At 44.0% G+C, this 22,462-nt stretch overlaps 1 protein-coding gene across 1 annotated transcript in view; it reads right to left on the bottom strand.

The window, feature by feature from the left end:
* Window positions 1–20,524, bottom strand: part of SLC25A22 (solute carrier family 25 member 22) — a 38,855-nt gene extending 18,331 nt beyond the window's left edge. Inside the window, exons 1-4 of the mRNA XM_060262754.1 lie at window positions 20,421–20,524; window positions 15,446–15,571; window positions 11,669–11,724; window positions 1,731–1,821 (exon numbers count right to left, since the gene is read on the bottom strand). Of these exons, the coding sequence (XP_060118737.1) occupies window positions 1,731–1,821; window positions 11,669–11,724; window positions 15,446–15,571; window positions 20,421–20,440 (293 nt within the window). The 5' untranslated portion in view covers window positions 20,441–20,524. The remainder of the gene's footprint in view (window positions 1–1,730; window positions 1,822–11,668; window positions 11,725–15,445; window positions 15,572–20,420) is intronic.
* Between the last annotated feature and the right edge of the window lie 1,938 nt (window positions 20,525–22,462).

Below are 22,462 nucleotides of genomic sequence, written 5' to 3'. Positions count from 1 at the left end.
CTTATATAACTTAAATGGTACTCAAGAAGTTTTTGTATTCCAAATTAACGAAATATTTTATTCAACATAGAAGGGAAAGGTCAGGTAAAATCAGGGGTAACATTTCTGAGGTAACTCAATATAAATAACTCTGAGGTAAAATCAGTACATGCACAGACTTTAGTTCTTATATTGCAGCTGAGAGTTTCTTAAGCTATTCACAGTAACTTAAAATCTTTATGTTGAGAGGCTATTGTTCCAGTGTTTTTCCAACACTCTAGTACACTTTCTTTGAGTATTCTCTGACTCTTTTGGTTTCCAGATGGCTGGTACACTCTTTCCAGTACCCAACCCCTTCTCTTGAAACATCAGTAACTTGTCTTGAGTTTTTAACTGACTCTTACAGTCTCCAGAGGCAGCTTCAAAGCACACCAGACTGGTGTGCTAACTCTCTGTTTGACTGAGTAGGGAAATTCTCCTCTCACTAGAAGATCTATTCCCTTTCTTTGACCTGAATGGGGGTCTCCATATAACTACCCACACATCCTTGCTAACTTTCCACAGTTCTCCTGTCTGTTAGATTGCTCCCAGTCAGGGCTGAATTCCAAAACTGTCATTACAACAATGGGAACCATCAGCAGATGTATTAAACCCACTCCAACCCATTGGCTACCTACATTGTGCCACACTGCTCTCCTCCCATCTTCAAAGGCAAGATGCTCTTCTCCATAAATATAGAAAGATGGTTGAAAACAGAGTTGCCCATCCACAAAGACATGGCTGACATGGTCCTAATGTCCTGACACCCAGCAATAAAATCTGCAATCACAAAATTTCAATCTAGGGAATGAATTATTGGAAACTTGGATGAAATCAGTTCCACCTGATATCTATAACCTGATAAACACCAACAAGAGGTTCACAGGATTTTACTTGCTATGGAAAGTATAGAAGATGGCTAATAGAATACAACAAGCAAGCTTTGGTAGTTGTGCAGACTTGTTTAAATAGAGGAAAATACTAGCACCTGAATACAATGGTGATGCAGCCCACCAAACAATTTTCCATCTGTCACAGGAATGTGAGTGTTGTGCTTTCCAGGGACATGTGATGGAGCTCTTTGTACCCTCCCCAGTTGCAATTGTGTGGACTGAAAATTGAGCTATTAGTATGTAGGGGAATTGCCCAATCTGTCTGCACAACTGTTGCATCTACTCGGTTACATATTTTATATTATTATATGTTTCCTGTGTGTAACTTTGCCTTACAATAAATAAATACTATCAGTACTCAACTCTTCTCAGCTAAGGCTCAAATCAGACTGAATCTCCCCAGCATCCAGTTCAGAAGTCATTCTCTGTTCAGCTGATGCTACCCAATCCATGCTTTACAATTTTTGTTATATGTTTTTAATGTCAGCTCCTTTGGTGGCCCTACTGAGGACAGAAAAGTAAAGTATAAATTTTGGAAATAAATAAAAAAATTAAAAATAAGACATTTCCTTGGTTCTCAGAGCCCCAAGATGAACAACAGCTATTCTTGCACAGCAAAGGAAGAATATAATTTTGATTATCAACCTCCACCAAATACTGACATCACCTTATAATTTGCAACACTGTTTATCTGTTGTCCCCCAAATGTATTAGATGAAACAATGCAGATGCTAAGCACAATATCCAGCTGACCCACTGCACATTTCAACATAAACACCACCCTGATTCTATCCATTCTGCCCAACTCCCATCACTCACCCATCTTTAGAAAGATGATGTCGGAAGAAATCATTAGCAGCTAGCTTGATGGCTTTTTCTGGAGTCACTAGCGTCAAATTCACTGCAGCCCCTGAGCAAGAAACACAAAGAAAAGAACATACAGGTTCAAAATCATACATTTTTTAGGCACTCACCTTTGCCCCAAAATTTAAATTTAAGAGAGAAGATGCATTGTGGAATCATCTGTGAGAATTATATCTTAATTCTCAGAGACTCACCGCAAGCAAAAGCAACTGGTGCTTAAGCCCATTTCTTTCCTCATCAATAGCAGTGGCTGCTTCATCAGTGCACACGCCCTGTCTTGTCACAGAACAGCTGTGCCATGTAGAAGCATTCAGAAAACACCAACTTTATGGCTGAGATGGTTAAACCATGGAAGAACCCAATGCAATCCTGCATTAACAATTTTGGGAGTTTTTTTCTCTCTGATAGGACAGAGCCAGTCAAACAACAGAGTGGGATCATGCAATGCTTCAGTCACAGAGGCACAAACCTCAGTTTGATGTGTTAGCGTTCATGGGATCAGACTGAGACAATGTTCCCATAGCAGCAAAGGAATTTCAGGGTTCACACTTCTTCTCAGGGAACGCTTTCTGAAACTTCCATTCGAATTATGATTAAGGACTTTTCACATGGCTACACAACAAATGGGGATCCAAATCTCACTAAGGTTGTGATCAGCTTCTACAGGGAAAAACAATCCTTCACTTTCTTTGAATCCTTGATTTTGCCAGCCTGTTCTACGTATCACAAAAAATTATTGTTTCTTGTAATAGCCTATGGCCAAAACTCCAAGCACATTAATGGGGAGCTCCTCAGAGCAAGAAATGGATATCATTGGCCTACATGAGAGAATTGTCATCGTATATGTGAAGCCCGTTGCTAAGATTTTATTGTCTATGAAACCATGGATAAGCATCTCCATTAAGCAGCAGTGTTTTCTCCTCTGCCCCACAAAGACTTTATTGAGGGTTTAAGATCTGTTTGCTCTGTGTGATATCTTGTACCAAAACATCAGGCCTGATTCCAAGTGAGTAGGAGCATACCCAGTTCTGTCCTCTGGAATGTAAACAGCACTTGATATGCACATGGTGAATGTAAGTACTCTATTATGGAAAACAACTACCAGCAAATCCCTGTTACTGCAGAGACCACTATGAATTGTGTGCTGCACTGGAAAACAAAAGAAAACAGCATTAGTGACACAAGGATGCCTTGCACCACTGAGGTCATTTAGGGAAGGGAGAGCAGCACTGCCTTTTCCCACAGTAAACTCCATTCTGGATTCATGGAGCACTTTGTATGAGAAGGGGCCATCCAGCTCTGGCACACTGAAATAGGGCCATCTCCTGAATAGCTCCCTTCAAGGGCTTGTTCACACTTAGGCTGATTCCCCACTCACCTTTCTCCGGGGCAGGTTTCCATTTCTGGGTGGAGCAAACTGGCAATTTTGCACCAGTTGCTCCACGCCAGCATCTTGCGCGGAGCAAACCCGTGATTTGCCCTGTCACAGTGTAAACCTGAAAAAACAGGTTTACATTGCAGTGGGGCAAATCGCAGGTTTGCCCCACGCAAAATACCGGCGTGGAGCAACTGGTGCAAAATTGCCAGTTTGCTCCGTCCAGAAACGGAAGCCTGCCCTGGAGAAAGGTGAGTGGGGAATCAGCCTAAGAGAGGCCTCTCTAGCCTTTGTCTACCTAAGCAAAGAATACCTGGATTTCTCTCCCTCCATACTTGCCAACTCCCTTGGGTCATTTATAGATCGCTGAGTTTTCTTCTGGACCTGCTGTGAACACTATCCAACAAGAATAATATCTCTGCTGTTAATTTGCAATTAATTTACAAAGTAAGATGTTTTAGAAATGATCATTATTAATAGTAGAATGCCACAGGAAAGGCACAAAAGTTTGGAGAGGGAGGCATACATTGTCCAGCTCCTGTCCCTTGAAAAAACGGCTGTTTGGGTGTTCAAACTTCACAAATGTTTCATTCCAGCAGCTTCCCTCCTGATGCTGTGACCTCTTTCCCTTTTCTTTCCTTCTCCCAAGTCCTGGCTGACTAAATGGAAATAGTTCTGGTTGGGAGAGCCAAGAACAGCAATTGTCTTTGAGTGCTGTGGCAATGCTCCTTGGGTTCCAAGAGGGTCATGGGACAGGAACAAAAGATAAGTGTGATTCAATAACCCAGGGTTGAGAAATCTGGCCACAAGAAAGCAGTAGGGGCTTCATGAGCAGGACCTCCTTGCCCATAAAAGTCTACATAACTGGTAGAACTGCTACACGACCATGCAAATGGAATGGTGGGGATAGTTTTATCAGCTAAGATGTTCGCCATTCATACTGCTGCTGCTAAAAGCAGATTCTCTGCTTATTCTGTGCTAATTCTTATTATGCTCCAGTGCTAAATAGCAAGTCTTATCTCCTCCTGTCATAGGGCAGTTACCAGTCCTTCTACCCAGGCCTGTATCCAGGAACATTTAAGTCGGTGTTTAAGTTCTTTGGGGGCACTGAACTTCTTCAGTGGGTCCATTCATGTGGGGGGGGGGGGAGCCAAGGGTGTCTGCAGCCAAACTTCCATGAAGATGATCTCCCTTGCTTAACACAATGCTTGCAGACAAGCTGGCTGTGCCTGCAGAAGGGAAAGGGAGGGAACTTTAAGAAGGGGCAAGAAAAGCAACATGGGAGGGAAAGGAAGTAGGAAAAAATAAAGGGAGAAAAGAAAAACTTTTCTTCCCCTTTCCCCACTTTTAGGACTTTCTCTCCAGTTTGTATCAATGAAGAGATGCAGGGGAAGAAGTGTAGCCCCGTCCTCCGCCTCCTCCTGGTTTCCCTGGCTGGCACACTCTGGGTGCATTCCCTTGCCCAAGGTAAAAGCCAAACCACAGTGACACTCCAACCCTTTAAAGGGAGCAACCAGAGCCTGGCTGCAAATGGAGCTGGCAACGTGTTGAGGTACCAGTCAGCCAGACTTGGCCACAGAGACAGACCAGAGCCCAGATTAGCTCAAGCTGAGAGGGACCAACCAATTCCATTGGTGAACAGTGGACAGCAAGCAACAGGCAGAGCAAAACCCCACCAGTGGGTTTTTAAAACTCAGGCAGGAGGAGTCACTGCTGAGGCTGGGAAAAGAGGAAGATGGCAACTGGCAAATGAAAACATAATGTGAGGAAGGTCTTTCCTGGCTCTGGCACCCATGGACTTGCAGGCATGCCCTGCACCAGCAACGGGAGCTGGAGGGGCTCAATTTGAAATTGTAAAAAATAATTTAAAAAAACAACAGCAAAAAGGTAGCCACTCTGGCCATACTGCCAGCATCTTCCTTGGGGAGGTGACTCTTCCGGGGGGGGGGGGTGCCCACCATGGCTGTGCAGGTAAAAAAGCTTCAGCCAAGCTGGATGGGTCACTCCATCAACTGTTTAGACAATGACAAAAGTCAATCTTTTCCCTCCTAAACCTAGTATTTTCAGAAAAGCTGCTTGATACAAAAATCCACAATCCTTGTCCTCAGTAACCTACAATGGTTGCAAATAATCAGGAAAAGATCTACAGACTTGCCCTATGTCACAATATTGGTATATAGCACCTGGCCTGATGTTAGATACTAATGTACTAGCACTGAAGTGTAGAAGCGCTTTGTGGAATATAAATAAAGTTACACAAGCTTCAAATGCCAACAAAAGACAAGGAGGCAGAACAAATAGCATCCATAAAACTAGGAGTTTACAAGGTTTAAAACTGAAAGCCCCATAAATCTTTGTGATCTTGGCTACTACCAAGACTAACCACCTAGTCAATTTGTTGCTCTATTAAATTATTATCTGGTCCTTTTCATTTAACAAAGTTACTGGAGCTTCTCACTCAAGTCTATTCTATTATAAAACCTTGCTTCCTAAACATCTACATTCTATTTTATTCAATGTTATTACTGACAGTGGAGAAATGCTGGGGAAAATTCTACTAGTAATCAGAATACTATCTGCACGGGCCAAGCAGTGAAAGTACCTGATGCTGGCCAGGTCAGAATTTTAAATGGGACAAAACAGTGGCTTTTACTAGAAAACCAAAACATTACTACAGGAAAATAGAGGGAGCAAACAAATAAACCACACCACTTACTGATGAGTTATAACTCTCAATAACCGTGAAAGTGAAAAGCATAAAATAAAAGCATGTGACTTCTTTGTCTTACCCATTTCTGCTGGAGCATCTTGACTTGGGTCTGTATGTTTTTGAGTTATGTGATAATATTAACAGTGCAATCCTAAAATGAACTACACCCATCTTAGCACATTGCAATTAATGGGATTTGAAGAGTATAACTCAGAATTGAACTGTAAAAAACCTGGGTTTAGGGAACAAAATATGATGTGGACCATTAGTGAAGATTTTTGCTATTAAATTATACCTCATACAACTGAGGCATGTTAACCCTTGCTATAGGAGGTTAATATTCTGGAGATAACCCTGCATAGAGAATTCTTCAAAGGCAATGGCACTGCATTATGAAGAGCTCCGTGTAAACTGAAAATTTGCATGTTTCTACATCTGCAGAAGTTGGTTCAGATAGCCTATTGCCTAAGAAAGAACTCCTGCTTAGTGATACTTCATGTCTCATTTTCAGAAGGTTCCATGTTCAAACCATGGCAGCTCCAGTTACAAGGATCAAATAGTAGGTGAGGAGAAAGACTGTGCAGAGCTTCTGAAAGACCAAAGTCTTCATGTACCTGTTTTATTCTTCTTATTTTCTGGGATCAACCTGGCAACAACAGTTTATAAGAAAGAAATGCCTGGGCGTTAACAAAAATGCCTTAGTCATCTCTTTTGAAGTAAACAGAGTCTTGTCAAGGAGAGGAGCACAGCTTGGAATTTAATTATAAGCTCTGGGATTCTGGTTGGTGGCAAGTCACTTCATAATACAATGCCCTGAGGGCCAGCTCTCTTCCTTTGTCCTAATAGACAGTTAACATGAACACTGCACTGGAAATCTGAGATTCCTAAGCATTTAGATCCATAAAAATCAGCTTCTTTCCAAACTGAACTTGTCAAGAAGTGAGGTTGCTGGCCCAGATGGCATCAGCCATGGCATAAGCCAAATGCCTTCTGACAAGAAGGCATCTTGGTGAGGTAATTTCATTATTTATGAAGGTGGGCAAATATTTTGTAAGCCCATAGTAGCATATACGGCTTATATAGTCAAATAAGTTATCTTAACCATTTAGAGGTGTCAAACTCATTTGTTACAAGGACTGGCTCTGACATAGAAGTCACTTTGGTGGGTCAGGCCATGTCTGCCATAAAATGTAATACCAGAGATACAAACTTTATAAATGACACAGGTAAACACAGTCAACGATATGATGTTTTACTCAAAATACAAAGAAGGAGGAGGAGACAACAACAGAACAGCCTCTGACAGAGTTATAACTAACCCAAGGTCACATTAGCAGGTGCATGTGGAGGAGTGGGGAATCGAAACTGGTTCTCCCAGGTAAGAGTCCACTCACTTAACCACTACACCAAACTGGCTCTCAAACAAACAAAAGCAATTGATTCCCTAGGAGTGAAAGCAATTGTTTTACTGGGAAATCCACAAAAGCTCCCATATATGTATTTAATCATATGCAAGACTAGTTTTTCCCCCAAGGGATTCCTAACCTGCCCGTCTAGCCATTTCCTTTCACATTTCCTGATAGCTTCAACCATATGTACCTCACCATGTGCACCCAGCCACGCCCCCCCCCCTCCTGGCAGCCTCCTGCCTTCCCTCCCTTGCACCAATCGCTCCTGGGATGGATAAGAGCCCTGGATGGGCTGATTCTGGCCACTGGGCCATATGTTTTACACCCCTGATTTAGATGATATAATACTTTTATCTGTATTAAATTGAACCTTATGCAAAATATATAACTTGGAAGGGAGGAGAAGATGGACAAAAAATGAGAAGAACAAAGGAAGCTACATTTCTAGGTCCCATTAAGCAATTCCAGCTAAGAGCTCAAAAATATGAGAGATCTAGGAATAAATATTGTCAAAAGCTTTCATGGCCAGAGTTCACTATTAGTTTTGAGAGAACTCTAGCCTTCTGTGTTACACTCTCTGAGGATGCCAGTCACAGCTGCTGGTGAAATGTCAGGTTCTACAATGCCAAGACCACGGCCACACAGCCTGGAAAACCTACAATAACTAATGATCTAGGGATTGTTTTCTTAAGCTGCATTCAGCTTTCACAATGCACTGTAATTTGTGTAAACCATGGTTTGTACAACAAACTTTGGTTTGCCTGCCTGACATAAGCAACCAATCCTGGTTTATGCAGAAAGCTTGCTTTGTCTGCTTTTGGCCTCCTCTCTGTACAACTTGTCCATCAGAGAGGACAAACTTGCCTAAACTGCTGTTTCTCTGGCCTGGTGGTTGCAAGGGCCGGTGTGGTTTAGGGATTCAGACACTACAACAAACCATGATTAATACAAATGCGGTTAATAAAACAGCTATAAAAACCCTACTTTGAAATTGTGGTTTGATGGCATAACCTCCCTCAATCGTGCCTCATCAAGTTTAATGCCCACATTCTCTCCTCCATCAACGGCTCTATTCCCTGTCATCTGTTTTCAGAGCCAACCAAATATTTATTTACACAATCAGAACTGACTATGAAAGATTCAGATACATTTATGTAATTTCCCATTCTACACACTGTTCTGTGTCACAAGATGTGAGAAGAGAGTTGAGCAAGTTTCTCTCTGCACTTATCAGACATGCAAGGGGAAAGGAAAAACCTCAGCAGAGCCAGTGCATAGCTGCAGCGACATGTTGCTGGAGGACACAATTGGGGAGGTTACAGAGCAGCTACAAAAGTGTATAAATAAACTTGCACTGAAGCTAAATAAAGCTTCATTATGTTCCCAGAAGCCTGGAATAGTTTGCCTGTTACAGTGCAAGTGCAGGAGTGATATTGAGGGTATTTTCAGTAAGAAGGCTGCCTGTGGTCTACACTGCTGTAATTCTGTGCCAGAAGACAGCTTGGCAAAGGTTCAGCAGTGGCACATTCACAACACAAAGTAAGGCAGAAACAGGGCATGCTAGAAGGGACGTTTCATACCATCACTGTCCAAGGGCTAATGTGAACACTAAGTCCTTGGAGCTGCTATCCAGGAATTGTGCAAGAATTGCACAGGGATCCATCAAGGCCAGCAAATGAATCCAGCTTTTCCAGACTTACAGAAATCTAAGCTTTCAGATTTCTCTGTTTATATTCTCCTTTCTCCTGAGGTGGGTACACAGCCAGCAATGAGTCTGGAAAAAAGGAAAGGTCCCCTGTGCAAGCACCAGCCGTTTTCGACTCTGGGGTGACGTTGCTTTCACAACGTTTTCACGGCAGACTTTTTACAGGGTGGTTTGCCATTGCCTTCCCAGTCATCTACACTTTCCCCCCAGCAAGCTGGGTACTCATTTTACCGACCTCAGAAGGATGGAAGGCTGGTCAACCTCAAGTCGGCTATCTGAAAACCCAGCTTCCACCGGGGATCGAACTCGGGTTGTGAGCAGAGCTTAGGACTACAGTACTGCAGCTTTAACACTCTGTGCCACGGGACTGGCATCCAATTAAATCTGAATTCATCACTTATATTACAGCAGATTTGCAGAGACTGAAAAGACCACAAAACCAGAGAGCTTTATTTGCACAGGCTATTTCTGGACATTTGTTTTACTGTCTGGGGGCTACTCTCTGCTCAGCTGCTGAGTCAGCCACTCCTAACGCAGATCCACTCATTGTGCTTCTCCTTCCCAACAGTAAACTTGCAACAGCTTGCCCCTAACAGCCAGCCATCTATCTCCATGGCCACAAACCATCACAGTTTTCTGGGTAACTTAACAACTTGCAGCAATAGGCTACAATTTACCTGGGAGCAGCCAGTTTCAAATATCATTGTACTAGAACTTGGATTTATAATAAAGTAAAATTGGTGTCAATTATCAGTAGTAAATTTTATCTGTGCTGCCAAAAGATACGAACATACATGCTTCTAAAAAAAAGTTTTGAGTCCAGTGGCACCTTGAAGACCAACAAAATTTAATTCTGAGTATAAGCTTTCATGTGTATGCAGACTTCTTCAGATGAATTGAAACAGACTTCCTCAAGCCTTACATACAGGTAGAGAGAGAAGGGGGGGGGGTAGTTGTCAGGAAGGGCTATTTAGAGTGAAGATGCATAAGTAACTGAGCAATAACATAGCTGAGATTGGATTAAAGCAGTTTGTAAGACTTATGAATACCAGTAAATCAGCATACAAATAAAAGAGTCAATAAGCAGATGTAAGAACTAAGCTTGAGTTCTGTGGAACCTTTAAGGCCAATAGAGTTTAATTCTAGGTATAAGCAAGAACCAAGTGACTTAGCATGTGTAGATGCACACTTCTTCAGGTACATTAAAACAGACTTCCTCAAGTATTATATGCAGGTAGAGGTGGGTTAGTTGTAGGAAGGGCTAGTTAGAGTCAAGTTGCATTATATAAGCATAGCTGAGATTGGATTAAAGCAGCTGGTAAGACTTGTGAATTGCAACAAATTAGCATACAAATAAAACAGTTAATAGCAACAAATTAGCATACAAATAAAACAGTTAACGAGCTGATGTGAGAAGTTTATTTTAATCATATGTACATTTTCAAGGTTTACAATTGTTTGAAAACAAATGTGCCTTTGGTCTTCAACTACACACAGTAAAACTCAAGGCTGCTAAGGCAGAAGAACCAAAAGGCAAGTTACCTAAATTCAAACATGCTTCCTCCAGCCTATTGGGGTCACCAGTTTTTATGCCTGACAAGACTCTGGTGCCTTTAACAGCTGCATTACAAGCACAAACATGGCAAATGGAAAGCTTTTTCTAGCAGCTAGACACAGTGATGGAGATAGGGTGGCCAGCCTCCAGATGGGGCCTGGATATCTCCCACTTTTACAACTGATCTCCAGTTGGCAGAGATCAGCTCCCTTGGAGAAAATGGCTGCTTTCAAGGGTGGACTGTATTGCATTGTACCATGCTGAGGCCCTCCCCTCCCAAGCCCTGCCCTCTCCAGGATTCACCCCCAAAATCTCCAGGTATTTTCCAAACACAGATCTGGCAACCCTAGATGGGGCATGGATTTTCACTTCTTGGGCAGCTGTTTAAAGACATGGGAGCCCTGCAAAGAAAAAAAGCAGCTATCCTAGCACCAAGAAGTAACTAGGGGATGCCACTGCCACAATAAAAATCACACATTACTTTTGCGATACCTGCAAGGAAATTTCGGCACATAAAAAACTGCAAAATGTTACAAATATGGCTGCTTAACAGAAAATTCCCATCCTAAATTTTAAATATCTAGGGTGTCCCACTCCCTTTCTTGTTTTACTGAGAAATGGCATAAAGACTCAAAGTAGTAATTAGCTCTAAGCACTACAATAAAATCCATATCTCAGATACCCTCTTGTCAAAAGTCAGCTACAGTCTCCTGCACACCACCATGCCTGTGTCACCACAACACTCCATCTTAAAACCCACTCCTGTTCCTCCAGGCCCTTAATTAACCATAATGCAGTCATGATCATTTGGAAAAACTTGTACTGAACTTCATGGAGAATAATGAGCGTACTGACCTTTAGCTCATATCTGCAGATCCAAGACAGGATTCCCAACCTTTTTTTCAGGCAGGGCACCTGAATCTCTTAACACCTCTCAAGTAGAAATTCAACAGATAAAGCTCTCCCCATATCTATGCTGAGAAAAGTTTCCCCTGTAGAATCTGGGTGTCCTGTCACTGCTAAAGGCACAAGAGCTCTATGCCAGAACATTCAGCATCCTTGATCAAAACCTAACAATCCTTCCTCCAATAAAGCTGTCTGCAATGGACAAATTCACTGGAATGCTGCCCAACACTTACCCCTGTACATGCCAAAATAACCTTCGGAACGGATTGTCTTAATGAGGCAGTCGGACCTACAATCAAGAAACAGATATAAGAATTGAAAATATGGATGGATGGAGGATGAGGGAAAAGAGCAGAGCAGTAATAACTAAAGTGCCATCACTTGGGGATTTAATAACACTTCTGTCTCTGATGCCAGGACAACTCCTTCAGGTTGAACAGAGTATTTGAGGGAGACAAAAAAAAGTGCTGCAGTGAAGGCAGCATGCAAGGTTGTCTCAATGGAAACAACCAAAGGATGTTTCAAGATTCCTTTGGTCTGGCCACACGGTTCAACCCACTCACTCTCCCCTTCCTTAATCATCTTTCTGCAGATGAGAAGAGCCAGCAATGCTCACACCTTGCCAGCCCTCATAAGGAAGGCAGTCACAAGAAAAGACACCTTCCAAATGGATGCTGTTGGAAAATTATTTCCCCCCCACTTTTTAAATAAAGGCTTTCATACCTTCTGAAAACAGTTCCCTCAGGAAAACTAGGAAAGGTTTTATATAAGCAATTTTTAAAATGAGGAATGAAGTCCAGGTGCAGAACAGTAGCACAGCCCAATGCAAAATCTATGTATCTATGTATTATGTATCTGAATACCCTGGGTGACATCCATGGCTGGTTAAAAAAAAACAAATCCAGAAGCATAATTGGTTGGCAATGTACACCTTGGTCCTTAAGACTTTCTGCTTGTGCCAACTGGACAAGCCATATGTAAGAAAAGCCCAGAAATGGAATTTTCTTTTAAAAAGTTGATTTAATGTGATGTGCTCAAGGCTGATCCTGGAACTGAAAGCAGCCTCCAGGAAAGACCAAGTGAAATTTTGCCCAAGTAGGAGAAATTCAAAACTATGCAGGTGAGACACCCAAAGCACGGAGGTACAAAGAAAAGACAAAACAGAAAAACTGGAAGGCAGAAGATGAAGTGGCCTCCTTCAAGTTCTTGGGATGAATTCACATATTTAAGAGCTTGGAACAGTAGTTGAGTACCTCTCAGTACTGGGATACCCACAAACGAATATTATTATTACTTTTTAATCCCACCTTCCCATCCCTGCTCCTTATACCTCAATCACAACTTTGTGAGGCAGGTTAGTGAGAGATAATGACTATCCCAAGGTCCAGAGCCGGCACATGAGAGTAGGGCAAGTAGGCAGCCACTTAGGGCGTCACTTGGCCATGAGGCACACCCTGTCCCCACACCCTGCGGCCACGCTGCTGCTGTCCTGACTTTGCTGTGGCCTCCCAAGGCTTGGGAGAGGCTGCAGCAAAGTGGGGGGTTGTGGCAGGGCAGCGAGCATGCTCTAGGCCAGCCCGCTGCCCTTTCAAACTTTGCTGAGGTCTCCTGAGGCTCGGGAGGCTGCAGCAAAGTGTGGCGGGGTGCGGCAGGGCAGCAAGCGTGCTCTAAGTGCATGGCAAAGTGGGGGGGCATGCTCTTGGCGCGTCTGCTGCCCTTCCGAACTTTGCTGAGTTCTCCCGAGATTCAGGAGGCTGCGGCAAAATGGGGAAGGCTTGGCAGGGCAGTGAGCATGCTCTAAATGCGCCCGCTGCCCTTCCGAACTTTGCCGAGGTATCCCGAGGCTTGGGAGGCCATGGCAAAGTGGGGGTGGGTGGCAGGGCAGTGAGCGGCAAAGGCACATGTGTGTGTGTGAGTGATGTCATTGTGATGTCAACAAGAAACACAATGTGGGGGCAGAGGAGAACAGTTCGGCCTAGGGGCACAGACACCCCTAGCCTCGAGCCTGCCAAGGTCACATAATAAACTTCATGCTTCAGTGGATATGAACCCAAGTCACCCAGTCCAAGTCAGTGCCAAATTAGGGCCAAACTAGATGTGATGGTGTCCTTGCAGCTGCCATTTTAAAGTGATTTAAAAATACTGTGGAGGTCCAATCCTGATCATGTCTGCAGCACAGTGGCTAAGGCATTCCACACCCCAGACATTTTCAACTGCTGAAATGGCTGCATGCCTACCCCTTATGGCTGTTTTGGCACTTGAAAAAGTGGGGGGTGGGTGGGAGGAAGAACCTCAGCCCACCACACTGCAGATGCATTGCAGCGTTTTAAAATCAATTTAAAATGACAGTGCTGCTCCTGTGGCAAATACAAGGCCCCTGTCACAATTAGACTGGCCCTCAGACATAGAATCACAGAATTAGAAAGTTGGAAGGGGCTATACAGGTTATCTAGTCCAAATCCCCTGCTCAGAGCCAGTTTGGTGTAGTGGTTAAGCACGTGGACTCTTATCTGGGAGAACCGGGTTTGATTCCCCGCTCCTCCACATGCACCTGCTGGAATGGGCTTGGGTCAGCCATAGCTGTGGCAGAGGTTGTCCTTGAAAGGGCAGCTGCTGTGAGAGTCCTCTCCTCAGCCCCACCCACCTCACAGGGTGTCTGTTGTCGGGGAGGAAGATAAAGGAGATTGTGAGCCACTCTGAGATTCTGAGATTTGGAGTGGAGGGCAGGATATAAATCCAATATCTTCTTCATCTTCTTCAATGCAAGATCAGCCTAGAGTATCCTGACAAATGTTCATCCAGCTGCTGCTTAAAGACTGCCAAGTAAGGGGGAGCTCACAAGCTCCCTAGGTAGCTGATTCCACTGTTAAACAACTCCTACTGTAAAAAAGTTTTTCTTACTATCCAGCTGGTACCTTCCCCCCTTAATTTAAACCCATTATTATGAGTCCTATCCTCTGCTGCCAACAGGAACAGCTCTCTGTCCTCCTCTGGCAGCCCTTCAAATACTTAAAGAGAGCAATCATGTCCCCCCTCAACCTCCTATTCTCCAGACTGAGCATTTCCAAGTCCCTCAGCCTTTCCCCATAGGGCTTGGTCTCTGGTCATCCTTGTCACTCTCCTTTGCAATTGCTGCATTCTGTCCACATCCTTTTTGAAGTGGGACCTCCAGAACAGTACACAATACTCCTGGTGTGACCTGACCAATGCAGCGTACAGCGGGACTAGGAGATCTTGCAATCTGGATGTTATGCCTCTGTTGATATACCCCAAGACTGCATTAGCCATTTTCGTCACTGCATTAGCCTTTTTTTGTCACTGTTCCACAAATCAATCAATCGACCTCATCCCATACTGGATTTAGATCTCTGGGAAGGAAAAGACAAGTACTAGGCAGAAAATAATCTTCAGCTTTTTTCTCAGCAACTCCACTCTTCAAACCACAGGATTGCTAATTAGCTTTGCTTAGTTTGGTCTCAGATGCTCTAATCACCATACATCCCCAGCTCTCTCATGCGATCGGCTGGAAAAGTTGCACTGAAGCTGGCGGTTCCTACACCGGCTTCCTGGTGCGATCAGCAAGTTCAGCGCTGTCCACCCCAGCGCTGAACTTGCTGATCATGCCGGAAAGCCAGTGTAGATACTGCCAGCTTTGGAGCAGCTTTTCCAGCTGATCACGTGATCGGCAAGGGGGGCACCTTGCAAGAGCCCAGGAGCCCGCTCTTTACTTTTTCGCCTGGTGGGTGAGTGGGTGGCTGGGTGGAAGGGAGGGAGAGGTGCCACGTGGAGAGGGGCGGGGCCGCCAGAGCCGCAGGGGGGGGGAGTGGCAGCAGAGAGAGTGGGGGTCGCCAGAGGGGGGGCCCTCCATCCAAAAAATGTTTCCGTGGGCCCCCCCAACTGGAATTTTCTGGCTATGGGCCTGCTTAAACATGATATGAAAAATGATAACCAATAATAAATCAATCAGTTGCTTTAGTGAAGGGTTTTTTAAATAACAGGAGAGCACTTACATGCTGGTGTACATCCTCTGACCATTCTGCTGGTTCTGTAGGCGAGTTTTTGCCAAGTCAATAGGAAACACACAGGTAACTCCAATGAGCCCAGCTATCCCTCCATTGATTAGCTTGGCAGGTAAACTGTGAGGAAAGAAAACACAGAAGTAGAGTATCAACAGGATATCAAAAGGAAAAGACAACACAGCTAGACCATAGAACAGGTAGCACAGGGAGACAAGAACACCTGAAAGGATCCTGTGGCAGATTAATTATAGCATAAGTGTTCATTGATTCCAGCCTGTCCCAACATGCATGAAATGACAAAGCGGGCTCTAGTCTGCAAACACTTTGGCCACAATAAGATAAGATAGATAAGATAAATTTATTTTTATATCCCGCCCTCCCCCGCCAAAGGCGGGCTCAGGGCGGCTCACAGGCATGGAAGACCATGATATAAATAAAATACAATATAAACAAGCAATTTTAAAACACAATTCAGATTAAAATGCAATTACATAGTTAATTAAATGGGTAAAACAGGTGCTATAAAGTGCTATAGATCACAATCATGCACCGGATGGCTGGATGGCTACAGATCCGTTTAGCCAGGTTCTGTCCCAAAAGCAAGCTGAAACAGAGAGGTTTTGCAAGCCCTGCGGAACTGGTTCAGGTCCCGCAGGGCTCGCACCATCTCTGGAAGTTGATTCCACCATCAAGGGGCCATTGCTGAAAAGGCTTGCTCTCTAGTTGTCTTCAGTCTAGCTTCTCTTGGCCCAGGGATTTTTAAGAGGTTTTGAGAGCTAGATCTCAGTGCTCTCTGGGGAACATATGGGGAGAGGCGGTCCCTAAGGTAGGCAGGTCCTCAGCCATATAGGGCTTTAAAGGTAATAACCAGCACCTTATAGCGAACACGGTATACAACCGGCAGCCAGTGCAGGTCCCGCAGCCCAGGCCGCATGTGTTCCCACCGAGGTAGTCCCACCAGCAGCTTGGCCGCCGCGTTCTGCACTACCTGGAGTTTCCGTGTTCGGTATAAGGGCAGCCCCATGTAGAGGGCATTGCAATAGTCTAATCTCGAGGTGACCGTTGCGTGGATCACAGTTGCTAGGTCGCTGCGTTCCAAGAAGGGAGCCAACTGCCTCGCCCTCTTAAGGTGGAAGAAGGCGGCTCTAGCAGTGGCAGCTATCTGGGCCTCCATTGATAAAGAGGATTCCAGTAGCACTCCCAGGCTCTTGACCCTGCACACTGGTATCAGTGGCGCACCGTCAAAAGCCGGTAGGGTGACCTCCCCTCCCGGTCCGCCGCGGCCCACACAAAGGACCTCAGTCTTCGCTGGATTCAACTTCAGCCCACTCAGCCTGAGCCAGTCAGCCACGGCTTGTAACGCCTGGTCCAGGTTTATAGGGACATCACCAGTCCGTCCGTCTGTCCATCAATAGATAGAGCTGAGTATCATCAGCGTACTGATGACAGCCAAGCCCGTACCTCCGTGCAATCTGGGCAAGGGGGCGCATAAAGATGTTGAACAACATCGGGGAGAGAACTGCCCCGAGGCACCCCACAGTGAAGTGGGTGTCTCCGGGAGAGCTCCCCCCCAATTGCCACCCTTTGTCCCCGACCTTCAAGGAAGGAGGAGAGCCACTGTAAGGCTAGCCCCCGAATTCCTACGTTGGCGAGGCGGCGGGACAGCAGCCGATGATCGACCATATCGAACGCGGCCGATAGGTCTAACAGCAGCAATACTGCCGAGCCACCTCGATCCAGTTGTCGCCGGAGGTCATCCATGAGGGCGACCAGGACTGTTTCTGTCCCATGGCCCGGGCGAAAGCCGGACTGGCATGGATCTAGGACGGAAGCGTCCTCCAAAAACTCCTGTAACTGCAGCGCCACAGCCCTCTCAATAATTTTGCCCAAAAAGGGCAAATTTGAGACCGGTCGGTAATGTGCCAATTCGGCTGGGTCTGATGTAACTTTTTTCAGGAGAGGGCGGACCACTGCCTCTTTCAGGGGTGTTGGAAAAGCACCCTCTGAAAGGGAACGATTTATGATGTCCCGTATAGGACATCTTAGTACCTCCTGGCAGGCCTTAATTAGCCAGGAGGGACATGGGTCCAGATCGCAAGTTGTGGATCGTGCAGCGATCAATCCAGGAGTCTTCTAAGTGCTTTGTTGTTGTTGCATCACCAAATGTAGACCTGACTTTCATGTGAAGCTGGTAACACAAAAGTGCTACGCAGTGCTACAATCGGTGAAAAGCAGCTACACGTGTTTAAGTGATGCACTAAAGATCCATGGCCTTCTCAGATATTGTGCTGGCCTGCTAAGTACACAGAGCTACTTTACAAGAGTTGTAGAACTGACTAAATGAAACCATGACCCTGTGCAACATCATACCAGGGAAGTTCTGTGCCTCACATTTAAATTGGGCTAACTCAGCTATCCTGCTAGAATGTGTCAGCCAAACCCAAACCCTGGCTAAACCAAGAACTTCTATTATTATTCTCGGTACGCCAGGTCATTTCCCTTAACAATATTTTTCAAACATTTGCAAGGGTAATCCTTCCAAGTCTCTCATCCCACAAATGAAAGCCAAGGCCCAGTTCTTACATTGTCATAAACCTGAACTGGTCTGCTGTCAAGGTTGTATAAGCCTTGTAGTCCAAGCCTTACATGCGTCTATTTAGAAATCAGTCCCACAGAGTTCAGCAGTAATTATTCAAGCATACGGAGGATTGGAGAGTTAAAATACTACAGAATCCCCTTGTTAGAAGAACTTAAAAGATAATTATTAATGAAAAATCACATTTATAGAGTACTAAGAAAACCCACTGACTGTACAGAAACAGTCTTGTGGAACATATTTGGCCACTGTTGATTTCACGTGACAAAGATGGCTTAGAAAGGCATTTTGAAAAGGGAGGGGGGAAATTTCATTAGTACTGCGTCTTTTGGTAGTTTGGCAGCCATAAGAGCCAATATGGTGCTTGGGTGGAAGGGGCTATACAGACCATCTAGTCCAAACCCCTTGCTCAGAGCCAGTTTGGGGTAGTGGTTAAGTGTGTGGACTCTGTTCTGGGAGAACCAGGTTTGATTCGCCACTTCTCCATTTGCACCTGCTGGAATGGCTTTGGGTCAGCCATAGCTCTGGCAGAGGTTGTCATTGAAAGGGCAGTTTTCTGTGAGAGCCCTCTCAGCCCCACCCACCTCACAGAGTGTCTGCTGTTGGGGAGGAAGATAAAGGAGATTGTGAGCTGCTCTGAGACACTGAGATTCAGAGTGGAAAGCAGGATATAAATCCAATATCATCTTCTTCTCTTCTTAAGTCCAAAGCCATGTCATCTTCTTCCTCACAAGGGACTTTCTATAGTCATTGTCACATTGAAAATCTCCAGCAATTAAGACAAACTGAAGAGGTGTTTTAAATGTTTTGTTTTCATTTTATATGTAGGCAAGAGTCTGGATTTGTATTTTAAATCGCTAGACAACTGAATGTAGCTGATAATAGTAACAACACACACATCTGCTCTCATGGCATTATTTGCAGTAATGATTTCTGTGTCTGACTTGGTGTAATTTGAGTAGCGGAATGAGATTCCCATTGCAGACTGTAATCTGATGCGGTCCTAATCTACTGGATTTCCAAACTGGCCAGATTAATTTGGTTAAAACATTTGAATGCCTCCTTTCAACTCAATCAGTGTCCCCAAGGTAGTGAACATAAAAACATTTAAACAATTAAAATACAGTTGAATGTAAAATTCAATTAAAAAACATAAGCAACTCTACAAAGTGGGCCAATTACTTGGGAGAGAGTAATGGCAAACAAAACAAAAAGTCATCACCTGCTAGCAGAAGATGCCCTTCCAAACTTTGCCAATGTTGATTAGAAGGCCATTTATCAACAGCAAATAGAAACCCCCTTACATTCTCAGAAACTATTAACTTAGGCTTTAGTGTTCATGGTGTCTAGTTGTGTGCTTACAAATGGTTCACAAGGAGCCACCAGTAAAGCCAAAGAATCAAAGCTATGAACAGACAACGCACCCAAGCATGACATACCACTACTACTTTGCTCTGTGTGAGAAACAGAATGCTCAAGTACACTTAGTGGATTCTATTCCAAAGTCTTTGTGATGAGATCAACATTATATTTAGCTAGCCATCATGGTTCACTTCCTAACATCACAAAGTGTATTTCTTATATGTCAACTGTAAACTCACTAAATGCTAACTAATGGCCAAACTGCATGCAACATTGGGGATTTGTGATCAGATCTCCCAGTGTGTTATTTAGCAACAAATGGTGAGGGGGAGGGATATGTGCAGGGCTTTTTTTGTAGCAGGAACTCCTTTGCATATTTGAGGCCACAGCCCCCTGATGTAGCCAATACTCCTGGAGCTTACAGTAGACCCTGTACTAAGAGCCCTGTAGGCTCTTGTAGGGTTGGCTACATCAGGGGTATGTGGCCTAATATGCAACCGAGTTCCTGTTACAAAAAATACCCTGGATATGTGATATGAATTAAGGCTACAGCACTGGGGAAGGAAGAGTTAAATGTTTTCCCATCCTGCTACCTGAATAAAAATTTACCTCTTTGAGCTGATGTAAACCCTGATAAGGAAACACAATTGATTTGTGGCAGGTTTCATCAAGCAGCATGGCTTTTGTCAGAGGTTGTGAGCCAGCATATGTCAGGAGAGAAGCCATCTTGACAGGAAAGTTCAACTGGAACAACTCCAGACTTTTCTCTGGTCTGGAGCAGGTGTTAGTCGCCTCCCTCCCATAGATGGGTACTAGCCAAAGTCATCTCTCAATGCATGGGAGCAAAATTCTCAGACAAGCAGCCTTGACAATATGTGACATCATTTGAAAACCAAGGACCAAGAAGGAAGAAAGGAGTAGAAGGGTCTTTGAGAAAGGATGGAGTGTGGAGGAACACAATGAATTGAGAAAACAAACAGTTGAGAGTGAAGGAAGAACAGCTTTTACCTGATCTGTTTATCAGCCATTTAATTCAGATTTGAGTTTGTGGAAACTAGATTTGCTTTTCCCGTGTTTAGTTTCAGTCACCTTTCCCAAACAACTTGGTTCCTGGGGGGAAAGAATAGTAACAATAGAAACGTTATTCATAATAATTGTTCTAAGCATTTCATACAATTAAAAGCACACTGCATCTTGTGTCCTGCTCAAAGGAACCTGCAAAGTAGGCCACTAGAGATATCACCATCTTACAGATGGAGGAGCCAAAGCTGAAATGTATTAACTTGCCCTAGGACACCCAAAACGGAGAAAAACTCCCTTCAGTAGCCAGCACGGTATAATGGTTACTATCAGACTAGGACATGGGAGACCCAGGTTCAAATCCTTACTCTGCCATAAGAACTTGCTGGATGATCCTGGGCCAGTCACTCTCAGTTGGGGAAGAAAGCAGGGCTTAAGTATCTAAAATACATTAAAATGTGCCCAGTGCAATGTAATATCTATGAAGAAGTTTGTGGAAACTAGATTTGCTTTTCCCATGTTTAGCTTTCAGTCACCTTTCCCAAACAACTTGATTCCTTGGGGGAAATAATAACAACAATAGTAATGTTATTCATAATAATTACTATAAGCATTTCATTCAATTAAAAGCACACTGCATCTTGTGTCCTGTTCAAAGGAACCTGCAACGTATAAAAATGAATAAGTCAATGTAATATCTCCTCACCCAAAGGGTGATTAACACATGGAATTCACTACCACAGGAGGTGGTGACAGCTGCAAGCATAGCCAGTTTCAAGAGGAGATTGGATAAACATATGGGAGCATATTGATGGAACTCTGTCTGGGGCAGTGATGCTCTGTATTCTTGGTGCTGGGGCGGGAGAAAGAGTGGGATGGTTTCTAGTGTCCTGGCCCCACTGATGGGACTTGGTTTTTTTGGCCACTGTGTGACAGAGTGTTGGACTGGATGGGCCATTGGCCTGATCCAACATGGCTTCTCTTATGTTCCTATGTTCTTAAGAAAAGCAGTAAGTGACACCTTCTAACTAACAGAAAATCTTTCCCTAAATATCCTTCGCCAAAACGTGGGGCTGGCTATTCAGATCTCAACAGGAAGGGAAGGGCATTCTTGCATAGGCTCATTTTGTTAGGGCTTGATAGATTTTTGAACTAAGCTGTGTTATTTTATCTTTTCCCTTGCTCTGAATGCTCTTGTGCATGCATGTGATCCATCCATTCACAAGAAAGACCTAAAGGGCTGCCTACCCAAAAGTTAACATGTAAGAAAGAGAACACAGTGTTGAACATTTGTCATAAACTGGGCATGCCAGATTACTGAACTCACATTAAAACTTCTTTGGTCCTAAAGGTACCACTTGTCTACTGCTTTGAACTCACATCAGTGACTGGATGAAATCACTATGTTACCATCTGTGCTGCCATTAAGCACAGCACACAAATTTCTAAACTTTATCCACTTTTACATTAGCTATATGAGCTGCAAAGAAGCTCTTTCCATTTGTGCTGATCACCCTGAATCCCAAAGAAACAACTTATCCAGATATAGAAGTGACAGAACCACCCTACATCCAGAGTGGAAGTGAATCACACTCACTTTTAATTTTTAAGAGAAAAAAATCTTTCCAATTCTGCCACTCACTGCAGCAAATCAACAAGCTGAAAGGGTGTGAAATCGCACCTGCCTACCCACCACATGGCATTGATATGTTTGCCAAGTGCAGCAAGCAGCCACACATAAGCAAAAGAGCACAAGAACAGCGGCCCAAGTTAAAAAGAAGAGTAGTACTTTCTGCAGAAATTCTTCATGAACAACACACAGAAAGAAAATGAATAAGGCAAAGAGAAAGGAAAGGACATCATATTTTGCAAGGTGGCACTTGCTTTACTAAACCAAGCAACCATTAAATGTATCATATAACATTAGTATTTAGGGACATAATATTCAAAAACAGTGGTTTTACTATTTGGATGATATTTTGGACTTTGAGATCTAATTCAGAGTTTCTCAGCTTTAGATGGTCAACAAG

The sequence above is a fragment of the Heteronotia binoei genome, chromosome 21 (genome assembly GCF_032191835.1).
Source record: "Heteronotia binoei isolate CCM8104 ecotype False Entrance Well chromosome 21, APGP_CSIRO_Hbin_v1, whole genome shotgun sequence".
In the NCBI taxonomy this organism is placed as follows: domain Eukaryota; kingdom Metazoa; phylum Chordata; class Lepidosauria; order Squamata; family Gekkonidae; genus Heteronotia; species Heteronotia binoei.
The sequence above is the reverse complement of the archived record's forward strand: the minus strand, read 5'-3'. Positions and strand labels throughout refer to the sequence as shown.